We start from the raw sequence: 14,727 nt of genomic DNA, 5'->3' as shown, positions 1-14,727 counted from the left end.
GGCGTGCACGAAGGGAGCGTACTGCGCTGGGAAACGGTGCGGAACAGAAGAACCGAAGGGTCTGCGCGAGCCCCCCGCGCCGCATCTACACCCACGCTGCGCCCGGGGCCAGCGCCAGCCTTTATTCGGCACACTCCCCGCTACTCCCAGCGGAAGACTCAGCCCAAAGCCCACGCAAGGAGAGGGGCGAGGGAGTGAGGGTGGGGGTCCTTTCTCCCTCCAACCTCCCTTAGAGGAGTGGGGCCTCAGCTTCTTCTTCGGGCCAGGGGGTGCAAGCTGAGGTAGCGAGAGGGAAAACCACCGGCCAAGGTCACCTTGTAGGTCCTTGTTAGAGCACGGTTGGAACTCTTGTTCGTCTAGGTCAGGACCCCCGGCAGGTGCCGCTTGGCGCCGTCGGTTTTCGAAGCTCCGCACGGGGCCTGGGGTTTCCCCAATTCTGAGAGCCCTGGAGCTGGGATGCGGAGGGGCCACCGCGCACTCAAGGGCTGGGATGCTGTAGCCTCGCCTGAAGCGGCCAGGGCAGGAGAGCTCGAGACTGGGGAGACATCGCGGAGCCCTGTGCGGGAAAGGGGCTTCTAGGCACGCCTTAGCCAATGACGACAACAGGGGACTTAACAACAATGGCTTCCTCCGGGATTTCCCTTCCCGGGCAGTCAGTCCACAGAGCGCAGACAGCAGCCCCGGGTTCCCGGGAGGGGGCGCAGACGCCGGCACATGCCCGCCCGCTACAGGGCGGGGAGCGAGCGGGCGGGAGGGGAAAGAAGTCTGGGAGCAGATGGATGACAGGGCTGTCCTCGGCCGTGGCTCCCTCGGTGTGGGGCCTTGGAACGTGCTGCCTCCAGAAGCTGAGGGCACCAGCGGGGAGAATACCAACAGTTGCCTGTGCTTGGAAATATATGCAAGAAAAGCCTGGCAGTGAAACAGAGTGCTTGCACCTGTTTCTCAAAGAGCCATCAAGTGGCCCTATGAAAATCTTTGCAAAGGGTCCTCTTGAATGCCAGATCTGAGGAAGGTATTCTGCATCTGCTAGGAGCTAGGAAAATTATGCAGGAGTTAGAAGGGCAGCTTAGAGCTGGCTTTAAGGAACTGGAATCTTGTAAGAACAAGATTCATTCAACATTTACTGAACACTTATTTCCTGCCATGCACTTTGCTAGGGTAACTGGGAATTCCCAGTGAACAAGATAGATGCATTTCCTCCCCCTCCTGGCTTTAACTTGATTCTAAGAGATTTCTATTCTGCTGTCTTTGGTTACTGGTTTACCCACATCCTCTTAATGTCTGTCCTGTCGCCTTAGGTATCAATTCTCCCTAAGGAGATTCCTTAGGCCACTTTGATCAAGTCCCAAAGGGGTGAAGGAAGCAGGAAGCCCTGGAAGTTCTCAGGATAGGTCAGTGCCAGAACAGAGGGTGGCAGAGCAGGTCAGAAGGGGGCTCCTGGGAATCCAGGCTGGAGCAGTTCATACTGGGAGAGAAAGAGAGCAAGGTCCTGAAGTCAGGATTTGGCCGGGCTAGGAATCTCAGACAAGATTTGGAATCCAAGCATTCGGGCAATGGGTTAACACTGGAAAGGTCCAAGCCAGGTTGAAGGGTATAGGCAGAGGTAACAAGGGAGTCCAATTTCCATTCCATTCTCTGCTCAAGTGTTCCTCCAGGAAGCTTTTTCTAAACCCCTTCCCCAACCAGGCTGAAGTTTTCCAGTGCTTTTCCAGTGCTCTCAAGGCCCGCTGTGCTTATGTGATGGTGGCACTCAGCACACTGAAACAAAATGGTTTGTTTGTCTCTTCACTAGAATACAAGCTTTCTGAAGGCAAGAATTATCTTTCTCATCACGGTATTCCTGGGGCCCCCCAATGGCTGACACATAGTCCTCCATACAGCCACCCCAGAAAAAAGGGGCTGGTTGTCAGAGTGGAATCAAGATGGAGAAAGCAGGATTTTAGCTGGAGATAGAAAGGATGAGGGAGGGCTAGAGCTGAATTATTACCTCCTCCTAGAGGCTTTCCCTGATCCCCCGACTAGGTTGGATCTCACGTTACATATTCTCATTGCACACTTCTTTTCTTCCTCAGCATTTATCAAACTGTAATTACATCATTATTTGGGAATTACTTGTTTCTTCACTTGGCTTCCAGGATACCATAATCTGGTTTTCCTCCTACTTTACTGACTGCTTATTCTCAGGCTCCTTTGCTGGTTCCTCCTCATCTTCTCAACCCTCTTTTTTTTTTTTTTAAAGAATTTTTAAAAAGATTTTATTTATTTATTTATGAGAGATACAGAGAGAGAGGCAGAGACACAGGCAGAGGGAGAAGCAGGCTCCATGCAGGGAGCCTGACGTGGGACTCAATCCCGGGACTCCGGGATCATGTCCTGAGCCAAAGGCAGACACTCAACTGCTAAGCCACTCAGGCATCCCTCTTCTCAACCCTTTAATGCTGGAATGGTCCAGGACTTGGTCACCCTCTTCTCTTACCTTTCTAACACTCTTGCCCATTGAGATATTATCCAGTCTCAAGGCTTAAAATACTATCTAGAAACTGCAGAAAGCAGTGGTTGTTGAAGCTCTATGATAGGTAGATGAGGGAATCATTGTGCTATTCTATATTTGTTTGAAATTTTCTGTTTAAAAAAAGCTTAACAAAATAAACAGCATCTATACAATGATCCCCAGATCTCTCACTTGAACTCCAGACTCAAATACCCAGATGTCAGCTTGACCTCACCTCCTTAGCATCTACTAGGCACCTCAAGCTTCATTGGTCTAAAACGGAGCACCTGATTATCACCCCATCCCAAACCTTTCCTTTCAGCTTTCCTCCTATGCCTGAACATGGGGACTCTATCCTTTCACTTGTTCAAGCCAGAAACCTTAGAGTCACCCCTGATACCTTTATACTCACCCCACATCCAATCTGGCAGCAAATCCTGCTCCCACCCTGGTCCCAACTACCATCATCTGTCTTCTTGATTACTGCAGTAGCTTCTGTGGTTATATTCATTTTTCTACTTTTATTGTCCTACAATTTATCCTCAATCCAGTGACGAGACCACTAGGCCAGATCCCAGCACCTCCCCATGTCAGTCAGTACCAGCCAAAGGTTTTCCAATGTCCTGCAAAGTCCTACAGGCCCCTCTGATCTCATTTTGATACCACTCTCACCTCCATCCCCAGCCACTCTGGCCTTTGTACAGGTCCTACAACACACCAGGCATGCTTCCACCCTAGGACCTTTGCATTTACTCCTTTACATGCAATGTACTCTGTCAGATGTCTTCATGATTCACCTGAGGACCCACTCTAGGTCTTGACTCAAATATCACCTTCACCAGCCTTCCTTGCTTATCATTTTAAAAACTGCAATCCCACCTCAAAGATTCTCTATCTGCATCCCCTGCTTTATGTTGCTCCATAGACACTATTACCAACTAAAATACTATATTTTACTTATTTTGTTTACTATCTATCTGCTTTCACCAGAATGCAAGCTCCATGATGGCAGACATTTTTGTCTGTTTTATAAGCTGCCGTATCCCCAGTATCCAGAATAGTCTCTGGCACATGATAAAATCTAATAAACATTTGTTGAAGACGTTAATGAATGTCTGTCCTCCACACTAGGCTATAATCTATGAGTACAAAGAAGAGTTTGACTGGTTATCATTGTATCCAAAATACTAGGCATGTAGCAATGTTTAACAGATATTTGTTGAGTAAGTGAACTGATTAATGAAAAAGGACAATTCACAAGGGAAAATGGTGCAAGGGCAATGGCATGGAAGGGTCACCTTAGAACAACAGTAGACAATGCACTTGGAGGGCTAAGTTGGTATCAAGTTGTAGAGTTTATTGCCAGATTTAAAAGGTTGTTTTGCATCCTGTAGGCCATGAGCAAAGAAGTGCTAATGATAGAAGCATTGCTTCACAAACACTGATATGGCCATATCCAGGGATGAGACTGGTGGTAAGAACAGTTAGAAGGCTAGAACAACAGACAGTGTGATATGGAAATCCTTTAACTGCGATTCTTCAAGACTGTAGGAGCTGAAAAGAAGGGACACATGAAAGAACAATTTTGAAAAAAAAAATTAGTAAGACTTTTGGCCTGAATTGGGGAAAAGAATGAATCCACAGACAAGTGATGTTTGGGTTTCTTGAGAATCATTACCTTGGAAATAGCCAGAACATATGCCAGTCTCCCACTACCTCCAAACTATATTCCCCATACTGGTTCTTAACAGAGAAACCAAGAGGAACAATCAGTATGGGGAATATAATTTAGAGGCAGCAGGAGACTGGCATGTGGATAATCCTAAACTAACTCTAAAGCCTACTTATGACATCTGAAGCCATAGGCATAGATTGGATCTCTGGAGAGGAGAAAGCACAAGTAGAAGCTTAAAGACCAAACCATACAGAATATCCACAGTCAGGAAATGAGAGAAGGAGGAGGGGCCTGAAGGGGGGGAGGGCAGGAAACTTAATGGAGATATAGGAGGAGAACAAGAATAATGCAGAGCCACAGAAATGAAAAGACGTGAAATGTAATAGAAAATGAAAAAAGTGATTTAAGGCCCAAAGCCTTCCCTGAAAGAGAGCTTGGTATTTTTCACTTCATTCAATCACACTGCCTGAATTCTACTAGCTATTTCTTTTATGTTAGCAAGAATGGAGACAGTAGGGTATTAACACTCATTCTCACTACAAGCTAAATTATAGTAGGGTTTTAGTTTTGTTTTTTAAAGATTTTATTTTTGGGGCTCCTAGGTGGCTCAGTGGTTGAGCATCTGCCTTTGGCTCAGGTCGTGATCCCCGGGTCCTGGGACAAAGTCCTACATCAGGCTCCCTGCAGGTAGCCTCCTTCTCCTTTCACCTATATTTCTGCCTCTCTGTGTGTGTCTCTCATAAATAATTTTTTTAAGTAAAGATTTTATTTTTAAGTAATCTCTACACCCAACATGGGGCTCGAATGTCCAACCTGGAAATCAAGAGTCACATGCCCCACCTACTGAGCCAGCCAGGTGCCCTTGAATCATTGTATTTTAATCCGATTGCTTTCCACCTAACCTTTAGGGATGAGCTCATTTTATGGAGGTAACAGTTTTCACTAGAAATATTGAAAGAGGGGCAGCCCTGGTGGTGCAGTGGTTTAGCACCGCCTGCAGCCCAGGGCATGATCCTGGAGACCTGGGATTGAGTCCCATGTCAGGCTCCTGCATGGAGCCTGCTTCTCCCTCTGTCTGTGTCTCTGCCTTTCCCTCTCTCTCTCTCTGTGTCTGTCATGAATAAATAAATAAAATCTTTTTTAAAAAGTTAGTTTATAGAAAGAAAGAAAGAAAGAAAGAAAGAAAGAAAGAAAGAAAGAAAGAAAGAAATATTGAAAGAATGGGCACCTAGGTGGCTCAGTCAGTTAGGCATCGGACTCTTGATTTTGGCTCAGGTCATGATCTCAGGGTTGTGGGATGGAGCCCTGCTTCTGCTTGGGACTGATTATGAAGCCTGCTTGAGATTCTCTCCTTCTTCCTCTGCTCCTGCCTTGCCCCCCACTCTCCCCCTCACTCATAAGCACTCAAGTGTGCTCTCCCTGCCCCCCCCAAAAAGTATTGAAAGAAGTGAGAGAGGTAATTTTGGAGTTCTAACAGCTTAGGGAGGACTGGTGGGAATATTTTGGATAGGAAGAGGGCAACATGAGGGTGCTGGGTAGGGGAACAAGGAAATGTGGTTCTCTTAGATTCTAAGAGGCTGGGAGAAGGATGTACAAAGAGGATGAAACAATTCCCATGATAATTTGCAAATCTTCCTAGAGGAAGGATCCTAAGTTTTCCCTTCTTCCCAGAGACAAAATGAAAAGCAACTTCTCTCTTTACAAAATTGGGAAGTGACCAGATAGAAAGGATGATGATATGATGATGATGACGAAAATAACATAACACTTACCATGTCCCAAGCACTGTTCAGATTAAATATTTAGTCCTCCTAACAACCCTAAGGGGTACACGCTATTATCTCCATTTTACAGGTAAGATAGCTGTGCCCTGTCAGCCTGCCCTTAGCTCTGTAGTCTGGGGTTGCAGGTCAGAGAGGACAGGGGTATGCAGCAGCCTCTTTGGCCTGGAAGCCCTCCATCTCCCACCCTGAGATGTCTGCCCTGGGGAAGGACAGGCAAACAAACTGGGCCAGTGATATTTTTCTCACATGTGGAGAGAGCATGCCTTCGGCTGGAAGGAGTGAAAGAGGGACATTACCAGACACCATGGAAGAAGATAGATATCAACTACAGTTTTGGTCTATCTATAGACCTCAATTTTATTTTTTTTTAAGATTTATTTAGGGGGCAGCCCCGGTGGCCCAGCGGTTTAGCACCTGCCTTCGGCCCAGGGCATGATCCTGGAGACCAGGGATCGAGTCCCACGTCAGGTTCCCTGCATGAAGCCTGCTTCTCCCTCTGCCTCTCTCTCTGTGTGTCTCTCATGAATAAATAAATAAAATCTTTTTAAAAAATAAAAAATAAAGATTATTTATTTGAGGCACATGGGTGGCTCAGTGGTTGAGTGTATGCCTTTGGCTCAGGTCATGATCCTGAGGTTGTAGGATCAAGTCCTGCATTGGGCTCCCCACAGGGAGCCTGCTTCTCTCTCTGCCTATGTCTCTGCCTCTCTTTGTGTGTTTCTCATGAATAAATAAATAAAATCTTTAAAAAAAAAAAGATTTTACTTATTTGAATGAGAGAGAGAGAGTGGGAAGGGGCCGAGGGAGAGAATCTTCAAGCAGACTCCCCACTTAGCACAGAGCCTGATGTGGGGCTCAATCCCAGGACCCTGAGATCATGACCTGAGGTGAAACCAAGAGTCAGATGCCCAATCGACTAAGCCACCCAGGTGTCCCTAGACCTCAACTTTAAAGTGAGAAGGGAGCTGGTATGTATAAAGAGCAGACACAGCATAGACTCTTAACTCAAAAGACTTGGATCTGGACCTCACTGGTTGACTTTGAGCAGGGCCACACTTTCTTCAATTACACAATGAAGGCATTAGATGAGAGTTAAGCCTCTGAGGACCTTTCCAACTCAAAAACTATATAATTCTAGAACCTAGTGGTTGGGTATGACAAATTATGATCTCTCTCTCCCACTGCATATGCTCAAGAGCATATTTTGGGTATAAATATGTCAATGTCTGCTGTCTGTATATGTGTATTCCAGCTATATGACTAAAACTTTAGCTGTTTGTGGGTAAACAAGGGATGCTTCATGGTTTCCTCCAGGAGAGACCAAACAGCTCTGTGAGATAGTAAACTATAAGATCAGTGACTTAAGGGCAAATGATTCTAAAAAGGTTTTGGTCTGAAATCATTCTTTAGCATAGTTATTTTTTCTGTTCTTTTTACAACCAAATCTAATTTAGTTTTGACATCAACCCTGTGGAATAGCACAGTTTTTTACAGAAGAGGAAAAAGAGGCTCCACGATTAAGTGATTTGTTCAGGATCACACAGCTCCTTACAGCCAGATCAAAAAACCAAGATCTAGGGCTTCTGACTCTGGGCTTGTGTGTTCTGGCTAGTACTGTGCAGGGGGGTCAAAAGAGACCCTGTGCATAGACACAGAGCAGGTGGGGTCTGTTTCTAGGTCAAGACAAAGTAGAGAGCCTCTAGCTAAAGATGCCAGGCTGACTTGTCTGTCCTCTTCCCATGTTGGCAGCCTACTGGCTGCACTGTCCTTTCATTCAGAGTAGAAGCTCAGGAGACTTAAAGATAATGGCTATTTCAAGAGCCATGAACTATGATTAGAATTAATTTGGGGATCCCTGGGTGGCTCAGTGGTTTAGCGCCCGCCTTCGGCCCAGGGCGTTATCCTGGAATCCCAGGATCGAGTCCCACATCAGGCTCCCTGCAGGGAGCCTGCTTCTCCCTCTGCCTGTGTCTCTGCTTCTGTGTGTGTGTGTGTCTCTCATGAATAAATAAATAAAATCTTTTAAAAAAAGAATTAATTAGAATGTCAGGGGTCAATGATAAGAAGTAATAACATTCTGGGGCCTCTGGCAAGACGTGGGAGATGTTTACTAACTCTTTTCAAAGAAGAACCTGATTTGCCTCTTTCTCTGGGCTCACTTCTATGAAGCAGGGATGTGATCACACCATCTCTCATGGTTGTCATGAGAATCAAAGGAGATTGTTAGGTTACAGTGCCTCTGAAAAGGCACACAACGTTTGCTTATTCATTCAACCAACTGACATTCGTTGAGCACCTACAATATCTCAGGAACGGTGTTAGGAACTGGAGGAAAACTCAGACAGGAACCAAGGAGCTCTGAGTCACCATTACTATCTCCCCTACCGCCTCTTCTTAATTCCTTTTGTCTCTTCTCACCCAGGGCCCTATGAGGGAAAATGGTCTCTTTAGCCTTCCAAGTCCCCAGCTAAGTGCAGCCCTAGGGAATTCCTGCTAGGTCCCATCCTCTAGGCCTACACTGGACCAGCAGAGGGCTCCCTCTGCTGTAGCTTGTCCAACAAATCATTAATTCACTTGCTGTGAACCAGGCACGGTTCTAGGTGCCGGGTGAATCATAGTGAACAAAGCTACAAGGTCCCTGCCCTCAGAGAGTTCATTTTGTACTGGGGAAGGCAGATCTTAAATAAATCAACACACAAATAAACATATATTCACAAATTGTGGTGAGCGTGTTATGAGGTAGGGAGAGAGAAGCAGAACCCAATTTAGAAAGCCTATGTGGGGAGACATGAAGCTGAGATTCTAGAAAGATAAGTCAGCTAGCAGACAGCCTGAGGAGGAGTCTTCCAGGCAGAGCGAGTAGAATGGCCTAAGGCCCTTGACTTGGGAGGGAACATGGTGTCTTCAAAGAACTGACAGAAAAGCAGTGCAGCGGAGACCAGAGCAAGCAAAACAGTGGTGCCTGACAGAGCTAGAGTGAGAGGCAGAGGCCAGAACATGCTGGCCTACAGACTGAGGTAAGGAATTCACTGTAAGTGCTCTGCACTTCTAGGGCCTTCTGCTAGAGTTAGTAAAGAGACAACCCAGGGATGCCTGGGTAGCTCAGTGGTTGAGCATCTGCCTTTGGCTCAGGGCATGATCCTGGGATCTGGGATCAAGTCTCACTTTGGGCTCCTTGCAGGAAGCCTGATTCTGTCCCTGCCTCTGTGAGTGTGTATGTCTCTCATGATTAAATAAATAAAATCTTAAAAAAAAAAAAAAAAAAAAAAGACAACCCAGGTGGGGGTACCTGGGTAGCTCAGTTGGTTAAGCATCTGCCTCAAGCTCAGGTCATGATCTTGGGGTCCTGGGCTCTCTGCTTGGTAGGGAGCCTGCTTCTCCCTTTCCTCTGCCTGCTGCTCCACCTGCTTTTGTCCTCTCTCTCTGCCAAATAAACAAATAAAATATTTTTTAAAAAAGAAAAAGAAACAACCCGGGTTGCTCTGCTAGCTCTGCCATCCTATGATGGTTTGAAAAGCTGGGAGTTAGCTAGGGTAATTTACCAGAGTACAAATCACAACCACCACCACCACACACACACACACACACACACACACACACACACACAAATGTCATTTTCAGCTCCTTTGTTTTAGGTAACTGACCTATAAACTCAGAACCTATGAACTGGACAATTGATGCCAAAGTTTTTTTTTTTTTAATTTTTTTTTATTGGAGTTCAATTTGCCAACATATAGCATAACACCCAGTGCTCATCCCGCTATGCCAAAGCTTTTCATCCCCACCCCTATACTGATCACAGATCTACAGAAATAAGTTAGTTAATTCACTGGTCATTGTGCCTATCACACTCCTTAGGTTACTCAGATGGCTTGTATCTCTTGGGATGGAGTATTGATTTACCCCCTAAAACCTAGAAGGGGGTGTAAATGTGCACAAATAACTGTAATAAAGGGAAGAGAGTGATAAAAGTCACACGAGGTGGAACAGAGTAGTATTATTTAAGTAATAAAGCTCTTTCAAATACAAGCTATAGGAGCTATTGCATGCTCATCTGTAAAGAAAATCAACATTATCAAGTGGTGGTAAATTGTAAGTGGTGCAAACACTGCCTCCCATAGTAGATCACAGGGAGCAAAGCCAGGTGGAGTTAGGTGCTCTCAAGCCCTGCAGGTGGAAATGTAAATTGGTACTTTGGCTGTCTTTCTGGGAAGAAAGTTAAGAGCCTCTAAAAAATTCCCTTTGATCCAGTAATTCCACTTCCAGGAATCCACCTCAAGGGGGCAGGGAAGAGATTTATTTGAAGATTTTATTTTATTTTGTTTTATTTTATTTTATTTTATATTATTTTATTTTATATTATTTTATTTTATATTATTTTATTTTATATTATTTTATTTTATATTATTTTTTTATTTTATTTTTTATTTTATTTATTTTATTTATTTTATTTTATTATTTTATTTTTTTAAAGAATTTTCGTTATGAGGGCAGCCCGGATGGCTCAGCGGTTTAGCGCCGCCTTCGGCCCAGGGCCTGATCCTGGAGACCCGGGATCGAGTCCCATGTCGGGCTCCCTGCTTTGAGCCTGCTTCTCCCTCTGCCTGTGTCTCTGCACCAATCTCTGTCTCTCATAAATAAATAAAACCTTTAAAAAAAAAAAGAATTTTCGTTATGAGATTATTCACTATCAAATGGCTAGAAACAACTTAAGAGTCCAACCTGGATAATAAGAATACATGATACATCCTTATGATATAATACTTCCTGAAAAGTGGTAGTAACTTTTTGAGAACTCAAGATACCGTTTACCACTTAAGGGAACGTGCAAACTAATAATTACAATATAACAGGATAACTGCTGTGACAGAGCAAGATGGGAACAACTGGAGGAAAGAGGGAAGGAGTCCCAGGATATTCGAGGTGGATCTTAAAGCATGTGTAGGAGTTTGAAGGCAGAAGCGAAAGAAAGGACGAAGTGGAGACCCCTATATTCTGCAAAAGAAGACTGGGAAGGTAACAGACCTCTTGAGAAAGGCTTGCAGGAGCCATACCTTTCATACAACCCCGGCGTGCAAACCGATAATGCTTCCTCAAGTGAGTGCACGAGCCCAGCCCTGCAGGTGACTGGTGAACCTCTCCCAAGGCAGAAAGGTTGGCCCGCGGCCACGCCCACCGGAAGCGCTGGAAATGTCGTAAGGCCGCTGGCACAGGGCTGATCCCTGTGCTCAGGAGCGAAATAAGTCCCAGGGCTCACGTAGCCTCACCCCTAGATTTTCCAGCGGCGCCAAAAAGCGACCTGGAGTGTTGGCGCAGCACGCAAGCGCAGTTGGCCGCTGGACCTCGGCGGTGTGAAGTTTCACACCCGGATGGAGGTTGTGTGAGGCCTCGCCAGCTGAAGAGAGCGACCCTGAGGTAGAGGTAGAGCACCAGGCCGAGCAGGGAGTCCACACGGAGCCAGAGGTCACCTGGGAACCAGAGCTTTCCCTTCTGAGCATGTTGCCTTGGCCCTCATGGGCCACAGCCTCCCAAGCTGTCTCCCACTGCCCGGGGTCCTGCTCCCCGGTCTCAGGCCGGTCGGGGCCCCCACAGTTAGCCCTTTCGCTTTGGTCCTCATCCCTTGAATCATCACCGTGTTCTCCCCGCTGCCCCATCTCTGAGGTTTGAGAGCGGAGGCCAGAGAAAAGAAGAACGTCTCTGGCCTTGTGGCAGCACTGCCACTTTAAGACACCTGATTTCTCTTTGGTGGCTCAGGGTTTGGTCTGAATTGTTTCTCCCTTGAAAATTGTGCCTCTCCCGGCTTCCTGACCCAACCTGTTCAAGGACAGGGCTGCCCTGGTCTTTCCAACCCAGCAGTGAGCTTGGACAGGGCCAGGGCTGTTTGCCTAAGGTACTAGTAGTTCCAGACAAAATCACTCTCTTCCCATGGTTTAGACCTCCCCTTGTCTGGAGGGCTGGGTAGCTGAAGGACGCTGGGAAATGCAAGGAGATGTTTGCTCTTTAACATTTGAATTTAGATGTCTTTTCTGGTCACCTGCACCTTCCTGCCAGTCACAGAGCCCACTCATAATTGTCTTATACTTGTCTCTTTGTAGTCATTTTACCTACCTAGACCCAGAAGGCAACGAGTTTCCTGTCACTGGAAGTTCACTCCTCTTTGGCCTCGCCTGTGGAAGTTCTCACAAATGCTTCTTCCCCTCTGACCCAGATCATGTCTCATTTGGATGAAGCAGCCCGCCAGCTGTCCAAAAGTGGGACAACTCTCTATGCCGTGCTGGAGCTTAAGAAAGGTGCCTCACCTGAAGACATCAAAAAGGCTTACAGGTTCAAACATCAGCCTCTTATTAAACCCCAGAATTCCCCGCCGCCTTAAGCCCTTCTCTTTCTACCTTGCTTTCTGACCCATTGTTAAATCCTCAAGCCTTCACTTTGGGTCACATGGGGCCATCATCCTTTTCAATGTGGCATGGCCAGGAATTTAGATGTGGGCTGCTTGCCTCCATCCTTTGCACCACATCTCATGCATTCTTCTTTTCATCTAGAGACCTATCCCTGTCATTCATCCTACCTACTTCCCCAGCCATTCCCCCACCATCCTCTCCCCACCCTCCTTTTGGGTATTGCCTGGGTAGGAAACTGGCCTTGAAGTATCATCCAGACAAGAATCCAGGGGATGCTCAAGCAGCAGAAATATTCAAAGAGATCAACACAGCCCACTCCATACTGAGTGACCCTAAGAAGCGGAAAATCTACGACCGGCATGGCTCATTGGGAATATATATATATGATCACTTTGGCGAAGAAGGCGTCACTTACTATTTTACGATGAATAGTTGTTGGTTCAAGGTATACAATTGTTCCTAGTCCCTTAAGTATAAGGAAGGAGGAGTGGCCCTCCTCTTGTCCAATAGCTGACCCTTCTCTCCCAGGACAGATCCTTCTGTTTTCTCATTTTCTTGGTGCTAAGGGGATTGAGGGAGGGGAGTGAAATGGAACTAAGAACTGCTGGGTTGAAAAAAAAAAAAAAGAACTGCTGGGTTGAGGCCATCCTTTCCTACCTTTCAGACACTTGTCCTCCTGTGCGCTCTGCTCACCTGTTGCTGTTGTTGCTGCTGCTGCTGCTTTTGCTGTGGAACACTTAAGCCACCATCTGAGGAGGTTGCCAAAAGGTATCAGCAGAATGTCCAGAATCAGCCTCCGAGGTCAGGTGAGAGCCATAGACAGATTCTGAGGTAAGAGCTGGATTAGGAATGAAAGAAATTGTTGGGGGTGAAACTCTGAACACCTAGTGTGGGAGTCTCAAGTCGGTTTTGAGGTAAAGTGAAGAAAGAGAAGGGGATATACTCTGAGGGGCTTATGCCAAAACTGATGGTTTGAATGTAATATTGGCCTCTCATGACTGTTAGGCTAAGGAATGGGGTGGTAGTTAAGGTAAGGAATGGTGGGAGAGTATCTAGAAAAGGCGGTAGTTGAAGACAAGCTAGAGGATGATGTTTATTGCCTTTACTGGGAGGGGAGATGAGGTGTCTGAGATCATCTCCATCCCAAGGAGTTAAAGTGAGGCTTGACTGAAGTTCACTCTAGTGCCACCTAGTGATGCTGATGTGTAACTGCAGGGTAATGGTTTTCTCACCACTATATTCAAAATTGTTACTAAGTAATTGTATATGTTTTTCAAATTCCATCATAGGAAACAAAAGAAATTTTAGAAGAGGGGAAGATGATAGCGAAGATGATTTCTAAAATATGAAGAGGAGTGAGGTATATATGGAAGCTAAAATGCGGCAATAATCAAAGGATAAGAAAAAAACATACACTAACTTGTAATGAGTCATTAGTAGAAAGTTTGTATCTTATACTATAGACTTCAGGTGTTTATATCCTTACCCACAGGGAGCTTGCTTTGAATTCTGGGTCATCGTTCCTTCTGGTTAATAAGATGCCAACCTCTTTTGCCCACAGGTGCTGACCCAGCAAAGGGTGCCTGCCCATCCCACTGGACACGTTGAAGAGAGGAGCAAATAGCCCTGTCCTGACATTGACCCTGATTCCCCCCCCCCTTTTTTTATAAGAATCCCAACTTCGGAAGCATTGATGGCATCTATCCCAGTGAGGATACCACCTCTGTCCTTGATGATACCACTGACCTGGGCAATACAAGGTCACCCAGCTATTCTTTTTAGCTCGAGTCCCAATTTTAATCTGTTTAGATAACAGCCCTCCCATCCCTACCCTTATGACTTCTCAGACAGTGGTGAGCATTCTTTTTCCTGTGCACTCTTTTTTCCTGTGCCTTGGGATTTGAGCCAATTTCAGCTGGTAGGGGCCCTGAGCCACTTGTAGTATCTCCACCAAGATCCTGATAGCTGAGCAGGGTGGTTCCTATCCCAGAGCTGCTCTATCAGCTAACCCTCCTTTGTTGCAACACTGCACCAAAAACTTTTAGCATCAGCCTTCTTCCTATACCAGCACACCTTTCTGGGGCTGGTCTCACTTCTCCTGGTGCCCATGCACTTGATGTTGTCAGCCTCATTCTATGCCACCATGACTCAGCTCAGGCAAAGTATGAATGCATTTGAGGTGTAGAGGTAGTTATCTCACCTTTGGATTCTGTCTGGACTCCACCACAGCACAACACTCCTCACCATGGGTCCTGTGGGCTGACCAAAGTTCATACATCAGTGGTTGCTTGCCTCCATCCTTTTTACCACATCTTATGCAGGCTTATCACCATATATGTTGTTCTTAAAATGGGCATGAAACATTTTATAGGGAAA

General features: G+C 46.0%; 1 protein-coding gene across 1 annotated transcript; it reads left to right on the top strand.

The window, feature by feature from the left end:
- The first annotated feature begins 12,161 nt into the window (after nucleotides 1-12,161).
- On the top strand, nucleotides 12,162-13,693 carry DNAJC5G (DnaJ heat shock protein family (Hsp40) member C5 gamma). Its single transcript, XM_025983936.2, is given in 5 exon segments — nucleotides 12,162-12,274; nucleotides 12,531-12,549; nucleotides 12,551-12,796; nucleotides 13,016-13,157; nucleotides 13,641-13,693. Coding segments are annotated over 5 exon segments (573 nt in total).
- Nucleotides 13,694-14,727: the final 1,034 nt, after the last annotated feature.

Source organism: Vulpes vulpes, chromosome 8, assembly GCF_048418805.1.
Source record: "Vulpes vulpes isolate BD-2025 chromosome 8, VulVul3, whole genome shotgun sequence".
Taxonomy (NCBI): domain Eukaryota; kingdom Metazoa; phylum Chordata; class Mammalia; order Carnivora; family Canidae; genus Vulpes; species Vulpes vulpes.
Note: the sequence above shows the minus strand (reverse complement) of the source record. Positions and strands in the feature narration are given on the sequence as shown.